Genomic DNA, 19,437 nt, shown 5'->3' with positions numbered 1-19,437 from the left:
GGCACTGGTGGCCCTGCTCAAAGAGGCTTTAAATAGACTCTGGGTACTGTTTACCTGTATCATGGTATCACAGGGAAACAGGCTACAAATTTTATCTGTCTTCATACTATCAAAGGTAGAGTGTAAGCACAGTCTATCTGCAGACTTTGAAGAAAGTGTCTGACTTTAAAATGTTTTAAAACATCCATATACACTCAAATACCCTGGGCATTAGCAGAGATGTTGAACACTGTCCTCTGGTAAGCAACCTGTCGGCTGCTTAATGTGTTATTTTTGCTATTGCACTTTTCTAATATATTTATATATTATGTATATATGTATATATATTCTTGTGTATATATGCATGTGTATATATGCATATGTATGTGTATATGTGCACACACCTGTATGCACATGCTTGCTTCTATAGTCAAGGGCATGCATGCATACAGAGGCTCATGCTATGCTTGTAGGAGCTAGAGAACAACCTTGGGTATTATTTTTCAGTTGCTAACCACTCTGTTTTTTTGAGACAGATTCTTAACAAGTTACAACTGCAAAAATAGGATAGGCTAGCTGGCCAGCAAACTTCAGAGATACACCTGTCCCTAGAGCTAGGAAAACAAGTATAAGTCACCACACCTGGTTTGTTTGTTTTTGATTTTTTAAAAAGATTGGGATTGAATTCATATCTTTGTGTTTACAACGAAAGCACTCCCCCACTCCCCCGACTGAGCCATCTCACCAATCCCTAAACATCTTTAAAAATTGTTCTTATTTTACCTCTAGTTCATGTTAATGGTCTATGGATTTCTCAAGTGTGCCCAAGAGTTTGATTTTCATTTGTGAGCTTGCTTCTGTTTGCTGTGCTTCTGGCCTAAGGAGAAGCAAGTCTACATTTCTGAGGCTCATTTGAACATGCTGTTTTGGCAATGGTGACGTTTGTGGCGCCATAGACTTGCTGTTAGGTCTGCTTTAATCACCCCCAGTGGGAACGACTGTTCTTGCTTCCACCTGGTCTAAACATACAACCTGTTGGCCACCTTTTGCTCTATGAATAAGAATCACAAACTTCCACATCTTACATGATGTAACTGGAAATGTAATGTGATGCTCAGTTCTCAGAGGGCAGCAGGGTGCTTCCTTTGCTGGCCCACAGGCTTGTAAACTTATGAGGTACCTTTTCACTGTGCATGTGTGGGCATGTCCTCATGCTTTATTTCAGTGGTGTCTAACTGTTTTAGTAGGCAGCTCTCTTCCTTTACTAGGCAATCAACACGAGCTCTCAGATGCTCTTATTAAGTCAGTGAGTGGATCCATTAATTTCCCTAACCATTTGAATCATGTGTATATCTCTCTCTCTCTCTCTCTCTCTCTCTCTCTCTGTGTGTGTGTGTGTGTGTGTGTGGTGGTCAGAAATGTATGCTGAGTATTCCTTAATTATTTCTCCACTCTGTTTTAAGACAGAGTCTCTCAGTAAACTTTGAGTCTCTGATTTGGTTAGATTGACTGACCATCAGCCCCAAAGATCCTCTAGTCTCCCCAACAATAGAATTTTAAGTACACAAGGCTACACCTGGCTTTTATGTGGGTGCTAGAGTCCTGAACTCAGGTTCTTGTGTTTGCATGAGAGGCACTTTACTGTAGACCCAACTCCCGGGTCCTCACTGGGTTCTCTATTACTTTTAAAGCATTCCTCTGCCCCTGAACACCCTCCAGCCAGACATCAAGCCCTTTTCCTAATTCTCCTGCATCCATGAACATTATGGAAAGCAAAAAGTCTATGCTCAAGTCCTTTGGACAAGATGGTTGAGTGCAATGTACTCTCCCTGTTGGTGAGTTCCAAACTTTTGGATTAAACCAACTTCAGATAAGAAATATTTTAAATTATGTCCGTATTGAAAAAGTATCATTTCCCCCCTAAACAATACACTGTAAGGACTATTCACATAAAATTTGTGTTATATTAGGTTCTATAATTAAAGCAGAGATCTTTTTATCTAGAGGTAAATGTAGGTGGAGTTTATGCAAATATGCTATTTAATGTGAAGTACATATGGAAACTAATTATACCTATATTTCCATTCCTGAGCACAGCATTTGCTGGGTAAAAGACTTGCTCAAACAACATTTGTTCAGTGAACAAAGCTGGAATCATTTATGAAGAGGCACATAGACCTATTTCTATAGTCAAGAGCACAAAGTCCAGTGTAAAATTCCTTTACATTCAAAATTAGAAATTTTTAAGTAGTAATAATTAAAAAATGCTTCAACATTCAATTTTTAAAGTTCATCATTATCATTGTTTTTGAGAAGGAATTTCAGCCTGGGTTGGCCTTGAACTTGTGGTCCTCATGCTGAGGGCCGGGATTCTAGTGAGCACCACTGTACCTAACTTCCAAATATTATTAAAAGTGCAGGATAGGTTGCATTTCAGTTTGTGCAATGCTTGCCTAGCATGCATGACATCCTGGGTTTATTCTCTAGCATCATATGAATTTGGTGGCTCACACCTATAATTCTTAATAATCCAAGGCAGAGGCAGGAGGATTAGAAAGAAGTTCAAGGTTCTCATCAGCTACAAGTGAGAACTTAAAGCCAGCTCTGGCATGAATGAGTCTTAGCCTTACAAAACAAAAATGAATATCTAGTAAGTGCCCACGTTCATGACGGTTAGCATGTGTGTGTGTGTGTGTGGGGGGGGTCTTTTCATCTAGACTGTTCCTTGTTAACAGTTCCGTCCCAGGCATGCCTGCTTGTCTCAGATGATCCCATTTCTCTGTTGCAGTCAGAGGCTCTTTATCGTTAAGGTAGAGCTAGCTGCCAGTCAGTCTCAGCAACTGGGAGAACAAAGAGGCCGTACAGTCCAAAGGAATCATCCTTCTCTACTATGAATCAAAGAAACATACTCCTCGTCCAATTTCCCAGCAAAGAAAGTGCTGGTGTTTCCCCTCTCAGACACTTTATCAGACTCTGGGTCGGGAACTGTGTCTTCATTTTCTCAATTAGCACTCTGCTTCTGTGAGCCTTTTAGCTTTTGTTTCTGGCTAACACAGCTTTTTCACCCTCTTTGAATGTCAGGTCTTACTGAGCCATTTCACTTCACTTTGCATCCATTTTTCCACCATTACTGCCTTCATCTTGGCTAATTGCATTTAGTTAATCTGATGCCATTTATGTGTACGGTGCCATTTACAGTCAAAGTATTTTAAGTTTTCTAAAACCGCTTGTCTTAAGATTCAATGGAAAGTGTCTTGGAATTGAAGGAGTCCAATTTTATCCAATTTCCTTGTCACTCGCATTAGGAAAGGAGGTGGCCATGACAGAAAGAGGCCTCTTCAGCTTACTCTGCGATTATGTTCACTGTGTAAAAGTGAACAACAGAATGGAAAAGGGGTGGAGCATCTCCTACCCATCTGGAAGCCGACAAGCCAGCCAACCTCCTGGGCTGGCATATGAGAATTCTGGGGTCCTTCAGTATCCCATATACTCAACTTAGGGGTCTTTTGACAGACCTCCACTGAATATAGTTCAGGAGTGTGATAGTGGTGGTGGTGGTGTATGTATAGTGTGTGTGTGTCTGTGTAAGAACCTCATGTAGGGTAAAGAAACTAGGATCAGGGTGGGAAGGAACACACTGAATTAGCTGTCAGAAACTCATTCCTGTCCCAGGAATTCCTTGTAGAAGAAAAGTACAGGTTGAGAGCTGGAATATGGAGCTTGGAGAAGATGGACTAGGTTGAGAGACACCTCCTGTAAGAGTCTTACCCCACATTGTTCTCCCTTCTCTTCAGGGTAACAGAGAAGAAGGACGGAGATGCTGTAGTGTGTCTGGGGATCATAGGTGCAGGGTGTAGGGTGCAGATACCACTGATGACTCGTGATTATGCACAGAGTGTCCACCGTGCAGTTGTTTCTTTTCTGAGACAGGCCTTACATAGCCCATGCTGGTCGGGAATTCAGTGTATAGCCAAGATAATCTTGAACTTCTAATCCTCCTGTTTGCCCTTTCTGCATACCTAGATTGCCAGCATGTACCATGTTTGGTTTTAAGCTGTTTCATTCCCTACTACTGAAATGGTTAAAGTTGTCCTCAGTAAAAGTTTGGAAAAAACTATAATGAGCCCAAGTTCACTGAATATATGTAATGTTGACCTGACATGGCTCCCCCATCCTTGCTCACTTGTCTTTTAGGAAGGTCAACCTGTAGCCAGACTCAATCAGAATTTTTCTTCTTGCCCAAGCCTCTTTCCACTAAGAAAAGAATCCTTGACAATTCCAGAAAAAGGAAACATGAGTGACTGCTTCTAGTATTTATCATCCATAAAGTTACAGGTGTCAGGAACCTTCCCTGGTAACCAAAGACCTGTCAAGATGGAGCCATGGTGGTGCTCTTACCTGTATGGTCCTGAATGGGTCCTGTCTTGCTTGTCAGCACACTCCACCTGAGCTGTGCATGGCTGTCATGTTCCCAGTGGCAGAATGTCTTGTGAGAGCCCCAGCCAAACTCGCAGTTAAAACCATATGTCGGGAACTCTTCAGTAGGGAAGGACAGACAGACATAAGAGAAGAATTAACACCAGGATCAGGAAGGTCATTAATAATGTCCTGGGCATCATTTTTTTAAAAAAAATTCCATATTTGTTCTAAAGCTATGGAAAATCTACCAAATCCAGGATCATTAAGAAACTAACAGATGCATGAGCATGGCAAAATGTTTGCAAAGTCACATTTAGCATTTTCATTCTTCTTTTTTTTTTTTTTGTCCATCTTTGAAAAGATTACGGATTGCCCATCAAATTGGGTTTACATGAGGTTTCCAGGAAGACAACTTCCCAAGGTATTTGTGTACAGAACATGAGTGTTATTTTCCCTAGTTGCACAATAGTCAATAAAAATGTTATTGAAGATTAACCAAAAAAATTAAGAAGTATCAATTATAGGAATCTTATTAGAGATTAGTTATGTGTGTCTGAATCTGGGATGTGAGTTGGCAGGAAGCCTGAGTCTCACTTCTCATCCCACTAGCTGATGCCCAAACCTTGTGTCAGGAAAGAATGACTGAACCATTTTGCTGAGATTATTTTCTTTCTTCTGTGCTTTCCACCAGGTCAATTAATTTTAGAATAAGTCTTTATTTGTTTATTTATTTATTTATGGTGAATTTCTAAATTTGCATATAAATTATTCACCCCACTTAAAACCTCAATTTGAGGTCACATGCAGCCCAAATTCATTTAAACATCAACTCTTCAGAAATGCTTTTAAAAACCTTCCAAATGTTTCCTTTGGAAGCTGAAAGCATTCCAGGTTTGCAGAAAGGCATCTGACCTTACTGCTCCTTAAACCAAAAGCCTTTCATTTGCTCAACTTAGTTCTTTGAAAGGATCTTGAGTTTAGAAGTATTAAAAAAAAAAAAGAAAAAAGAAATCAGTAATAAGGTTTTGTTTGGGGAGGAGTCAACAGAGGCTAAAAACAATCCCGAAGATGAGATCTTTGTCCAGTCCCCAGGTAGAGCAAGCCTGAAATTAGTCGTCCACAAGATGGCAATATTGAGTTAGTTAGACATCATAGGTGGGTGTCCAACTTGAGTCTCAAAGACTTGCATACAATAAAAGAAAACCTGCTATTATGGGCTGTCGTAGGGTCAGGCAGAGACCACATTTTTTTTTTTTTTTTTTGAGCATTTCTTTAACTTGCCAAAGTGTTTAATAAAAAGTCCTTCAATTGCTCTTTCAGTTCCTTCCAGTGCCCCCCCCCCCATCCTCACTGAAGGAGTTTTAATAGAAAGATTTATTAAATGAATAAGGATGTTTTACTTTGCATGTTTTGGTTTCCAAGGAATTCTTTTCAAGTGCTAGTGTCAGATTTTGGAAGGAACACACTATATGAATGATCAGAAGGAAGTGGGATGTAAATCCTTATAACAATCAGGAGTTAATGTGACCTCTCAAAGGGTGGGCAGGATTGGTGCCAAAAGAGAAGTTGGTCACATGATGTGAGCATTTGCACATAGTCAGTGAGTGCAAAAGGACATCTTGAGTATCAAGGGAGAGGGAGTTTTCACGTGTAAGGTACTGAAGCATGAAGTGGAACTTCATAAAGGCTTAAAAATCTCTCCTGATGTTACCGCCCTTAGGCAACAAAACTGACTTTCACAGACAGCCTGGTCAACGTTTTTGTCCTGGAATGTCCTGTTGTGTAACCTTGTGGTGGAAAATGTTGATGTGAAAGTGTGAAGTTTTGACTTTTGCTTCAGTCTGCTTTGTAAGATATGCAAGAGGGCAGAAAAGCTTCATAAGTGGTTCCATCTACTTTGCAAACACATAAAATTTGCTCTCTGGTCCAGAAAACCACACTGTGCATTATGTTGGCTAACATTCTTATGACATTGTAAAGCATGTGAATTTGGCATTTTAGAAACAGCCAGAACAAGGAGAAAGATGTTTCTTGCATTTCCCTTCTCAGTAGATAGTGGTCCAACTTTATCTTCCAATAACCTGGCCAGCCCTAAAATTTAACCAAAATCCTCCATGGTATTAAACCCTCTTTGTCTATTTGTCTTGTTTTAATAATGTATGGCTATCTTATTTACTAAAAAAAAATTAATGCATTTCAGAGGGTCTGGGATCCAGAGTGTGGAGCTCAAACATTCAAAGTATCAACATTTTTGGAGGAAAGAACAAGCGAGTGAGCAAGCAAGCAAACAAACAAAAACAAAACAAAACAAAAAAAAAACCCAAAAACAAAGACCTGCATAAGGATCAGAAAAGAAAAAGAAAAAATGGAGAAAGAAGAGAAGAAAGTTAAGTGAAGGAAAGATATGAAGAAGCAGGGACCCTGACAGCTAAGCTTTTAAATTATTACTCAGGCCCCGGAGTTGTGCACAGTTCTCATTAAATTCAATAGTAATAATTGGACTAAATCCCTTCTTAAAAATAGCAGGAAACAATATTCTGAACTTAAAACAAATTTATGGTCTCTGTGAGCAGATGCCAGCTGCGTTGCTGAAAGGATCTTGCCTGCAGTTGGGTCATTAAGCACAGGATGTAAGCAAGGATTTAATTTTCAAGTCTAGGTTCCTATCTAGTATGATTACTGCTTGTTCATCAGCTGGTCCTAAAGTCCAAGTAAGTGGGGTATGGAAGTCCACACAATCATAAGTCACCAGCATACTGTGAGCTGCTGTGGGGATGTGAAAAGACCCTCAGAGGGTGAAAGTCCTTTGCAAAGAGAACTGCATTAAACCAAGCATAAATAGCCTTTTATGCCTCTAATGACAACCTAGGCAGTATAGGGATACTGTATTCCTGCTGAGTTTATTATATTGATCAGAATTTTTAAGATGAATCTCTCTCCTCTGTGTGTGTATGTGTACACATGTTCATGCACATGTGTATGTCTATGTGTAAGTCAGAGGTCAATTTCAGATGTTATTATTCCGGCATCATCCTCTTTTGTAATCAGCTCTCATGGGGGAGGGGGCTAGAACTTGCCACGTAGGGATCCGCCTGTCTCCACCTCCATGCATGATCCATATACCCTGTTTCTGTGTGGATTCTAATGACTGAACTCAGGTCCTCATGCTTGCACATCAGGGGCAAGTTCTTGCATATACTCACTGAGGTACCCACCCAGGCCTTAAAACAGAATCATAAGATTTTACTTAGTTTGCAACTGCTCAGAAAAAAAGAATTTTGATGAAGATGTAGGGTTCGTCTGAGGCCACCTGTGAAGTGTGAGAGGCCTGTATGCATCAAGTTTTAGGTGTGGTCAACCTCACCTTGAGATATACCTGTCTGCAAGCACATTTCCTCCCTTTAAGACCATGCAGTTACCTAACCAGAAGATTACAACGAACAGATAGCTTTTAAAGGTTACACAGTTTATAACCCTTCAATGAGGAGGTGAAGACCAGATTTATAACACAGACAATGGAATAAACAGGGAACCATATAGACATTGTCTGCCTCTATGATCAGCCAGGCTGTTTGGACCAGTCTTGTCTAGATGGTGGTAGCAACAAATCTTATTGATTCATGCTCTGTACACCTGCCCTCTGACTTTGGTGGACCCTGAGATTGGGCCTCCAGCCCCTTGTCTATAAGACCTTCACAAGCATGACCTAGATGTCTGGTTGAAACAAAATGTGTCACCATAACCCTCATTTTCATTCCTTTTGAAGATAGCTATGCTCATTTAATAGGGAAGAAGAGAAACTAATGAAGCAGTAGAGAGACTACTTCATGGTGCTTCTAATCACTTCTGGCAAGAGAATACACTAGATAAGCAGCTAAAATGCACATAGCTTAATCAAAACTACATACATATATTCACTTCATCTTCTTCCTGATAGAGGGCCAAAGACAGTATATTGAGAGCCATTGTCCCACAGCCTCACCCCCCACAGAGAAGCTCTACTTGGGACATGCAGACCAAGACTTTCCTCCTGGTAACAGACAGATTAGAGTAAAATATTTGCAAACACACGCTGTGTCTTTCCCTTTGTCATCAGATTATTAAAACAGTGTTGGAATTTCCCTGTGAATCTCATTCTGGGAGGAGGAAGGCTGAAGCTTGGGCCAGCTGGAGGGAGAACTTGGTCTCTGAGAACTTCACACAGGCTCATGGCATACCTCTTGCTCTCTATTTAAACATAAACCCCACATCTGACTCTCTGAAATGGAGCTGAGGGTCACTGGACCTCTTCCCAGTGTGTCTGCATTGAATAAATTGTCTTTCTCTGCTTGACACCATTATTGTTTGTTTGAATGACCTGTTGAGGATGGGTGTCCAAACTTAGCTTATTATGGCTGCCAAGGCCTAGCAATATCCAAGCCTGTAAGCCCCAAAGTCAAGTTACAACAGATATGAGCAGGAGCACAGCATTTGGAGGATTTAGATGACTGTTCTTTTGCCTAATGTCTGAGGGGTTTTGGGCTATGTGGGAGCAAGCATTTTGTCAGCTGAACTCCTGAAAACTGGGAGAAAGTTCTGCAGAAGTTTGCTTTGCAGTTTAATCAGGTCAACGGTGACAGTGGCCTTTAAGGAAGCATGCTAATTAGGGAAGTCCTTTCTAGTCCTCTGTGAGGCAGCCAGTGTGGAGGAAACACTGATACACACCACACGGTCCATTAATAAATGACTGCAGAGGCCAAGGCTGAGTGAACTTCAATAAAGGAGATGGAAGATTCTGGGAAGCTGACCCTCTCACCTTCCTCTAATGATTAACTCCAAAGTATTTAAAGAAAAAAATACCCTCTGGTTGCTTATACAACTGCTTCCCTTCATGTGAGTCTGCGGGGAAGAATGTCACAGAATACTAACAGAAAACAAAAGAGGGCATGCCTTTGATAACCCACACCATTGGGCGTACACAGTCTTTGGGTTTTCCTCTGAGCTAGAGGATAAGGGGGATGCTCCCAGGGTGTTTCTCTGCCCAGGCACAGTGTAAACCTTGGTTTCCTGAGCCAGTCTTGTGGCACACCCTCTGTAAGTGCTGTTGTAAAACTGCCAACTCTGTGGCAGGCACAACAGACAAACTTTGCGCTTCTTGATTTTTTGCAGCGTGGTGATGAAAATAAATAGTTAGGCTGTGGCTTGTGAGATTTCCTTCTTCTAGTTTGCAAACACAGGCCACATCAGAGCTGTGCTGCAATTAAACAAAGTATGTCTCTCAATTCCCTGGGGGAGGGGGTGGCTGGGACTTGTCATTCAGCAATGACTGATGAGGAAGGGACCCTTGTTCACTGGGGCTTACTGGGGACCAAAAGCATGTGGCTTTTACAGCTTTGCTGCTCTCCTAGGCCTTTAGAGCAAAAGAAGCCAGAAATCTCAGTGATGCTCTTTTGGGGATTGGAATTGGAAGGGTGCATGGAATATAGACACCTTAGATTTTGATACCTGATTGGATGGTGCTGTCTATAATGGTTGGCTTCTCTGTGACCAGGACAGTGGTGCCTCCTGAAAAATAAGAGCAGCAGCATACCAAAATAAGAAAACAGAGGTAGTGTGCAACAATGTTACAAGCTCACATCTCTACACATTTCCATAGAAAATTCTTACCTTAGCTACTGCCAGGACCAAACACATTTGACCTATTTTTGGTCTACCATAATGCCTAATTCAAACAACATTACCACAAGATTGTTTTGTTCTAATTTTATGTATGTTTTGTGTATGTTTACATGTGTGTGAAGATTCACATTAAGTGTGCAGGGGTATGCCCATGTAGGTGCCAGAAGATAATCTGAGGTGTCATGTCAGAAATATGACTTAGCTCTGTTGAAACAGGATTACACAAGTAGTCTAGATTGCTGGCTAGTGAGTCCCAAGGACCCATAGCCCAGCTACAAGCTTGTTGCTGCTATGCTCAGCTGTGTGTGTGTGTGTGTGTGTGTGTGTGTGTGTGTGTATTTTAGGGGCTGACCTCAGGTTCTTAGGCTTTAAAGGAAGCCCCTTACCAAATGATCCATAGTCTAACAGCATTGTTTTTAAAAAAGAAAACTTATACATTTGTTTACGACTTTTTAAAAATGAACAAATAAACATTGTCTCTATGGTGCACAATATCACACACACATGCACTAAATTGTGTTAATTAGCAAATACATTAACTTATATCTCTCTTTTTAATGGCTGTGGTAGTGAAAACTCTTGTAGCAATTTTCAAGAATGCCATACATCCTGGCATGTTTTATCCTAAAGCATCCAGAAGGCATGAGGTGTCAGGGACTTTTTTCTAAGGCTTAAAATAGCATTTTGTTTCAAGAGTGAAAGGCCATGGCTGTACCCTTCTCACTGACTTAGTATTAAACTTGTCCTACACCTTGAGACATTCAATAGTTTCCAGAGTTTGAGAAGTGTGCCTTCAGGAAGATCATGAGACCAGTCTCCATGAGGTATTTTTAAAACCGAAGGTTTGAAATGGATGGCTGTGGTTCTTCCTGTTTTATTCTTTCCTTTGGTATAGCTGTTTATTTTTTTCCAAGAACAGATACTCTGCTCAGAATGTTTTGGAGAAGTGGTGGAAGTATCTGAAGGCAAAGGGGTTCCGAGGGAGGTGAGGATTGAACGGTAATTACATGAATACTTTCAGCTTTGATTCAGCCTGGGACTTCCTTGGCAATCTCTTGTTAGGGCATGGGTTACAGCCTTTTGCAGACATTAACTTTCCTCTGCATGGTTGCTCTGCCTTCCCCACTCACCATCAGTCTAGGCTGTGTTAAGTAGTGTTTTTTCACATGTGTGTGTGTGTGTGTGTGTGTGTGTGTGTGTGTGGTGCCTGCCTAGGAGGACACATTCATAAGTATACTTGTCCATGAATGTGTGTGCTCCAGTGTACAGAAACAAGAGGCTAATCTCAGATGTCAATCTTACGTTGGACTATTGAGATGGAGTCTGTCTCTAAGACCTGGAGTTTTCTTGTTAGGCCAGGCTGGCTAGCCATCAAGCCTGAGGGATCCTTGTCTCTGAATCCTCAGTGTTGGAATTACAAGCTCATGGCACTATACCTCATTCTTGTGTAGCAAGCGCTCTACTAAGTTCTCCCAGGCCCCTAAACAGTGTTCTCAAACTTGCCACAAGAATAACCTTGATTACTCATTGTAGTTTCCTACTTATCTCCTCTGGGACCTCAGTGGGAACGGAATCTCTGGGAGAAAAAAACCTTGAAACAAATTATTTTCCAGAGCTTCTCAGATGAGTCTTTGACTCACTGGGTCTGGGAAACAGTGCTGTGCTGCTTTTTACTCAGAGGTTTAAGGGAGCCATTCTTCTTGAGTGTTTTTTGCCACACAGACTCTAGTGTAGGTAATGAATCTTCTGTGTTACCATGCACACATATATATGTATATATCGATATGATGTAGACAGGGGTCAGCATCGAGTGGTTTTCAAATTGATCTCCACATTACCTTCTTAAATTATGTATATTTTAAATGCACTGAGCCCCTCCTTCTCTCTCTCTCTCTCTCTCTCTTTCTCTCTCTCTCTCTCTCTCTCTCTCTCTCTCTCTCTCTCTCTCTCTCTTTTTCTCTCTCTCTCTCTCTGTGTGTGTGTGCATGCTCACACATGTGCTTGCATACTTGTGGAAGCCAGAGGGCATTGGATCCCATAGAGCTGGAGTTATGGGCAGTTGTCAGCAGAGCTCAGGTCCTCACGATTTTGTAGTAAGTGCATTATTTGCTAAGCCTCTCTAGCCCTAAGGAATTGATCTTTATTCTAGAGTATAAACCCTGGTCTACTTGGGTGGGGGCATAGATAGGCTGCAGGGTGTTCTGCCTCATTTCATAAAGATCTGTAATGATCTCTGTCCTTTTCTACAGCTCCACAGACCAGAATTCACATTAAATATTCTGTGATGCATTACAGAGGTGCAATATTTTGCTTTTGGAACACTGTGAGGTTTCCGAGCTGATCCTTTGCACTAGCATGTCCCAGTCCCAGAGTGCAAATGCCAAAGGAGGGTCACATGCACATACATGACCTCCATAAAGTAGGCAGCACTGGAAAGGAGGGATGATGCACTGTGAGTTAAGGAGTTTCTAATGGCAGGATTGGATGGAGGCCAGAATACATTAGCATATTGTCCCCAGTAGTCTGAGAGAGAGATTCAAGGTGAACAGTCACTTTCATATCTGATACGCATGATCAGTTTCGTTACAGGCTGTAAGCTGAATTCCACTGTTGGGTCCTCATGGCTCAAGGTGAAATTTCACCTCCCACTGCCTTTCAAAAGGGTTTGCAGTTGAGCAACTTCAGGGGTGAATCTTAACTTTGGCAGAAATCATAGAGACACAAGGTCTCTAGTTCCTATCACAGGGCACAGTTAACCTGAATGTCATCATCATTTGTGAATAATAGTATTTTCCCGGGGTATTTGTTCCCCTCTATATCCAGACATTTCATCCCAGGAGAATTTGAACAGACTAAATATCCTGACTGGATAAGTACTTGCTCAAGAGAGAGTCAGCTTTTTTTTCTATATGCCCTGCTCTTGGAGTTTAAGTGAGAAAACTCCTGCTGGCTTTTATTATACTGGATAGCCAAAGTTGATAGTTCTTGCCATAAAACCGGTCACAGTTAGCCAAAAGGGTGATGTGAGTCTATGCTGACTAGATCAGTGGTTCTCAACCCTGTTAATGCTGCAACCTCTAATACAGTTCCTCATGTTGTGGTGACCCCAAACCATAAAATTACCTCCATCGCTACTTTAACTGATATAAATCATAATGCAAATAATTTTGGAGTAGAGTTTTGTCAAAAGGGTTGGGGATTCACAAGATGGGAACCACTGCCCTAGGGGTTTAGAGGTGCTTTTGTTAGGTGAGCTCAGGATTTGTGTGTGTGTGTGTGTGTGTGTGTGTGTGTGTGTGTGTGTGTGTGTTTTACATATAGAGAGTTAACTGGGTCAGGTGTGAGTTTAGGAGGCATGGTTTTTTTTTTTTTTTTTTTTTTTTTTTTTTTTTTTTTTTTTATGTAGAAAGTTACCTGGGGCAGGCATGTGTGAGTTCAGAGAGTGAGATTCTACAGATGAAAGTTTGGTTTAACTGGATTCTTAAAAATGATTTTATGTGAGCACTGCCCTTTCCTGGAAAACAGTGATACCACACACACACACACACACACACACACACACACACACAAACACACAAACACACACTCACTCACTCACTCACACACACACATTTTAGTTTTGACTTTAATATAACCAATGAAAATGAAATATGAGAGTGAATAAGATTTTGTGTTCTTCATGGGCTGTGGGCTGCACATAGTCAGCCTTTGAGAGTCTAGCTATGGACACAGATTTTTAGAATTGTTGAGACATACTAGCCTAAGAAACTCTATTTTCTTTCTTGCCATGGTAACTTAATAAATTAAGAAGGACATTTTTTTCCTCTACTGACGAAAGCATTTCAGCACTGTAGGTAAAACAAAACCTTGTCCTCTCAAGGGCTGTCACTGTTTCCACTCTGAGTGACACATTTTTTGGGGGTGCACCGCTTGCCTCATACATGCTTTGCTCCAGGCTAACAGCCTTGCCCTATTCATTCAAAGACTCCAGCTTCAGTGAGCTCAGTCATGAACTAATGTAAAAATGAGAAGACCATTTGTTAGGATATAAGGGGTAAATCTGAGCCTTTGTTTCTAATCAATATTAACTGACCACTCTAGGGCTTATAAGGGATAAGAGCCCTCCACATAGGGCAACTGAAAAGGGTGTACTGTGATGCTGAATTGTCTCCTTTTTATGAGAGACTTCACTGAGGCTGTGCTGGGTCCACAGAACCCTGAGGCTTGGGGTAGCTGGCTTATAGGCAACTCTGGGAAGATTGTATATGGTCTGGCTTGGGGATAGAACTTTTTTCTATATCGGCCACAGAGCTTGTTTTCCGATGTAAAAATGTCTCTGCATTAATTGTAACAACGTTTTATGGCTTGTGGCTATTTATACATATGATTTGCATTGATAGCCCATAGCAATATGATAAGTGATTGTCTTGGAAATTTGGAGGGCAACAGTTTCAAGTTGGTTAGGACTATAAAAGTTTTTGTTAGCTGTGCTACATTTCTGGGCTGATGATTTTTCTTTTAACCTGCATTTTACCCTGGAGTCTAGAGCTCATTCCTTCTTTTAGAGGAGAGATTTTGAAGTAATTGAAAATGAACCAAGGGACATTCCCTAAATTTTTGTTCTAATGTGTTTAGCCATCAGCCTTGCAGTATTAGGAAATTACATGATAACACCTTCAATTTTGCTCATTAAAATTCATTATGGGAGCTCTGGGTCAAGGGGTTTGGGAAGACAGTTCAGCAAAGTACTTGCTGCACAAGCCTAAGGACCTTCGTTTTCTAGCACCAACATAAAAAGTTATATGTATGAAACCCAAAAGAAAATGCTGCAGTGAAAATGGGGGAATCACATGATCAGAAAGAAGAGCAAGCTGGAGTGGAGGTCCAACCCACTGGGTACCTACCAGAGGGCCTGGGCACCTAGTGCAAGTCAATCCCACAAGCATCTCTATTTGGCAATATTGGCCTGTGTCTGTGTAAAGGACATCAACCTAAACTTGTTCTTCTGTTCAGGCCTCTTGTAGCTGGGAATGTTGCTCACTAAGGGCCAGACTTCTTCCTATGTCATGGGCATTTTTTCTCTTTGGCTCAGAAAGGTCCCCATCCTCTGTGTTCCTGAGAGGCAGTGAGCAACACCACCTGGTCAGGGCAAAGCTGAATCCATTCTCACATATCTGTCACTCTATAACCACTAAGTCAAAGCACAACTGTCCTATGTGTATATGTTCTGAGATGCATGTCAAGTCTAGCCTGATGTCTTAGTCCCCAAGCCAATTGCAGCTACCACAGTTGGCCAGACATCCACTAGCTGCCTGCATTGTAGACTACCTACACTACAACATTATGGGTGCTCTCCTGCCCTGGTGCTTCCTGACATTTGTTATTGTCACCAACAGTTTCTAAGAAGGATTGTGCATTAAGGTCTGGCACAAGTCTGAAGATCTTCAAGCTAGCATGTTTCCAGGCTCTAGCTGCATGTTTTAAACCACATCTGTCCAGTATGGACTCTCCTGAGAGCCAGGAAAGGGTTGTGTCTCTGCAGCTTGTGGCTGTCCTTGTCTGTTTCAATCCAGTATAGTTGTTTTTCATATGGCATGGAATAAGAAGCAAAACAGGCTTTTAAAACACTGTTAGGAACTGAAATACATGTCCTTAACCCTCATGTGAGGTAGGTAGACAGAGGAAACTCTTTAGAGCTCAGTGGTCAGCCAGCCTAGCCAAACTAGAGAGTCTCCAGGTTTAGTGAAAGACTCTGGCTCCAAAACATAAGAAAGGAACAGATTGAGGAAGACATTCAATGTCTACCTTTGACTTCCAAAAGCACATGTGTGTGTCAACACATATACACAAGCACATGCCTATACAAAATGTCATATTTTCTATCCTACTTAGTCTTAAGGGTCCTGTGTACATTTTTTCAAAAACAGTGTGTAAATTTTAGTGCCCTGGCCAATTTTGAAGTGGAAAATTCTATCTCTGCATTTCTTAATTTACTCTGCTACTCTGAGAAGAAAGAAAGGCTTCTTCATCGCTTTTGTGGTTTTGGGCGGCATGAAAGTAACAGTGGGCAAACCCCAAGACACTGGTGCGCTCCCACCAGAGACATCTGCCAGCAGGGCTGATGTGATCCGGCCTTAGTAAATCTCAATATTAAATAATTTACAAAATCCTAACTTAAAAGCTGCATTAAAATTAGAAGTCTAATTTGATCAATCTGTTGGATAAAGTCTCCACCCAAACAATTTGTTTCTTCATTAGGAAAGGAAAGTGAATGCTTTTCAGTGTGTGGTTGGGGATAGGTGGTGTGCATGCTGCTACAGTGGGTAGAGCTGACTGAAGATGAGCTCAACACACCCAGCTCTGAAAACAGTTGCAACTGCTAGGAGTGGCATGAGAAAACAAAGCCACATGTGAGGTGGCAAGGCTTCATTCCCCGGGGGCCATGCCAGCACCCTGCCATCAATCACCATGATTGAGAAGCATGCACACAGAGGACACAGACAGACAAGACACAATGATGGGATGAGGGTGGGCTCTGCACCTGTGAGTTGGAAGTCATCACCTGTGCCACTGTGGCAGTTGGCCTGGTCATCATCACACTCGTCCACTGGGTTCCCATTGGGTGTGGTTGGTCCAGCTGTAGGTGCTGAAACAAGATCCAAGTATTACTTCTCAAACTTCTGAAGAACCATTTTCGAGGCTTGGGTAGTTGGAGCTGCTAAGACTTGTGCAGTAAACTCAACGAGTAGTGTAGAGGGCAGGGACATGTTCTGCCTCTCTCTTGGGAAGCTAAATACTCCTGAATTTTAAAGAATGAATGAGCTACTGGGCTCAGGTGTTTGATCCCCACCTGTTGCATGATCACTCAAACACATAGTTATCTATATAAACATTTTTTTTCCCCTTGCAAACCTCTTGAGTTCTCCCGGATACTTATGACCCTGGAATCAAGATCCCCCATGATAGAGATTAGGCCATGTTTCCTTCTATTCCTAAAGTACTAAGAAGTCACACCCACAAAGTCTATCTAAGACTCAGTATTGACTATTTTGCTGAGTTTGTTTCACACTTTTTTTTGTCTGCACAAAGGATCATCACCTCATACTCAGCCTTGCACTGTTCTTTGTTCAGAAGTTGTTCTGGTTCCCTCTAAGCAACTTCCAACCTGAGACCTTCCATCCCAGGCAGGTGTGTGAGCTTGCCTGTCTAGCTTCTCCTGGGATTGCATTCCACTGCTGACTGAGCCCCCTGTATCTTTGAATTTGTAGTTGAAAAGTAGCCAGTATCAATCAGAGACTGCTTTTGAAGTCCTTCAAATTTGGTCCAGTCTATTTTTTTCAACCTGTTACTCATTTTTTTGCAATCTGTTTAATATTTTACAGTTCTGGGGATTGTATTTCACATTTCAGGACAAAAGATAAGGGTCAGGTTCTTTGAGGTAGGAAGCTGGGAGTAGAATGGGAGTGTGTGTATCTCCTCTCCAGCCCTGGCCAGGAGGAATTTACCAGTCACAGCTGCTTTATTGGGAAGAACTTCACACTGTTACTGTGCTTAAGAACTGAACAGAGTTAAGAGGTGGAGGGAGCTGAGTTTCTACTGTCCCAAAGCCCTGAACCCAAGAATAGTCAGGAAACCATCATGCTCAGATGATATGTGCTATTTAGGCCCATCTCCTGGACTTTGTGAAACTAGTTGGTTAGTGAGTTCTTGGAATTTGCCTGTCTTGCTTCCCTAGTGCTAGGATCACAAACACATACCACCATGCCCAACTTTTCTTCACATGGGTTCTGGAAATTGAACCCCTGGCCTAATTCTTGAAAGGCAAAAATTTTACCCACAGTGCCATTTACGTGGCCCTTATTCTCTTTCATAAAATTCAGTTTTTTTTATCTCCCACAACACAGATGTACACACTCATCTAAACACACACTTACACACACTTCTATCTGCTGTGCACACACTTCTGGATCTATTCATGGCCATCACTGCTTCAGCAGAATGCTTTGACCATTCATGTAACTGTTGTCCCTCAGCTACCATGGTTCTTGATAACCTCCTACTTTTAATACTTTTAAGCTCTGCCTTCTCTGTTGACTTCTCATTGTGAATGGTGCTTACAAGAAGAAGCTTCATGTTAGAAGTGATCCAAAGTAGTGCTAGGTTCCATTATAAAGAGTAAGAAGTAACTCATTTTTTTTATGCCTCAGTTTCCCAATATGAAACTCTGGGAGTCTTCAACTATTGTTAAAAAAGAAGTTTGTGCTCAAAGTAGGAGAAACAGTCCTTCAAGACTATGTTGGACTTCATCATCTCTCTGATCACCCTTCAGATGCTCACTAAGAAGCTTGATCCTGGTGCTCATTTCCTAAAATCAGAGAATAGGTCTAAGGAATAGAAAGACTCTTGCCCTGAGAATTAAGAAGTGGTAGAATTGCTTTTTCCTAGATATCTTTTTTTTTTTAACTTGGTTCAGGGTAGTGCTGTAGGTCCCCCATCTTCCTCACTTCAGAACTGAAACTGGCAAACTGCCACAAGGCTCAGTGTTTTCAACCCTCCATTCATTCCACCTCCTAAATCACAGTTCTTCCAGGATCAGGGTGAAGCACCTGCCTCAGGTCACCACCTTTCCTTTCCCAGAGGACTACATCTCTCAGTACTCTGAATGAGAGCATTTTACAGTTGGTCAGGGCTGATAACTGCTTCTTTGTCATTTACTTGATCCCTGGTGTTCGGTTACTTTTGGTCTGTACTTGCAGAGTTGGGAGATTAAGACTAGAGACTTGGAAGCTAAGACTAAGAAAAGGGTGGAAGACAAGGCCTGGTTTTAAATATACATGGAAAAGTAGCCTTGAATTACTCAGCAGTGTAGTGATTGATAGTCTAAAATCCTATAGTACATTCAGAAAGTTATATGGCATTTAATGTGCTCAGGAATGTAATTATGTTTGGTTAGCTCAACACACACATAATTTTGAAACCCAAGGAAGGTGATATTAAAAAACCTTCTTTGCTACAACTTTAAGCACATGCTCAGTTGATTAACATCTGGGCACCAACACCAGCCATTCTCCTAGGTAACCCAGAGAAGGACCTGAAGGTAGAAAAGCTGGTGTAAGGTTACCCATTTATATACAAATCTAAGGCAGATGGGAATTCTAGTACATCAATCTACAAATGGTACAATAACTAACTCAAATTGCGCAACACCTTTATCCCAGATAAAATTTTGGGTTTGAATTTGACCTTCATGTGACCTTCATATGATAATCTGAGAAATGAGGGAACATCTTTCTGTAGACTCTATCATATCATACACTTTATCACAGGCCAAACTTTGTTTCTTCCCAGAAGCCTACGAAATTTGTCCAGGATGTCTTGATG

The 19,437-nt window shown here is 41.4% G+C and overlaps 1 protein-coding gene across 2 annotated transcripts in view; it reads right to left on the bottom strand.

The window, feature by feature from the left end:
- The window catches only part of NRP1 (neuropilin 1), a 144,882-nt gene that overhangs the window by 7,839 nt on the left and 117,606 nt on the right, over positions 1–19,437 (bottom strand). The window contains exons 11-13 of one of the 2 annotated variants that reach the window (XM_080937264.1): positions 16,598–16,702; positions 9,883–9,942; positions 4,378–4,515 (exon numbers count right to left, since the gene is read on the bottom strand). In XM_080937264.1, coding sequence (XP_080793390.1) covers positions 4,378–4,515; positions 9,883–9,942; positions 16,598–16,702 — 303 coding nt within the window. The remainder of the gene's footprint in view (positions 1–4,377; positions 4,516–9,882; positions 9,943–16,597; positions 16,703–19,437) is intronic. The other variant, XM_080937265.1, reaches the window with a different exon arrangement.

The sequence above is a fragment of the Micromys minutus genome, assembly GCF_963924665.1.
Source record: "Micromys minutus genome assembly, chromosome: 24".
NCBI classification, from domain to species: Eukaryota; Metazoa; Chordata; class Mammalia; order Rodentia; family Muridae; genus Micromys; species Micromys minutus.
The sequence above is the reverse complement of the archived record's forward strand: the minus strand, read 5'-3'. Positions and strand labels throughout refer to the sequence as shown.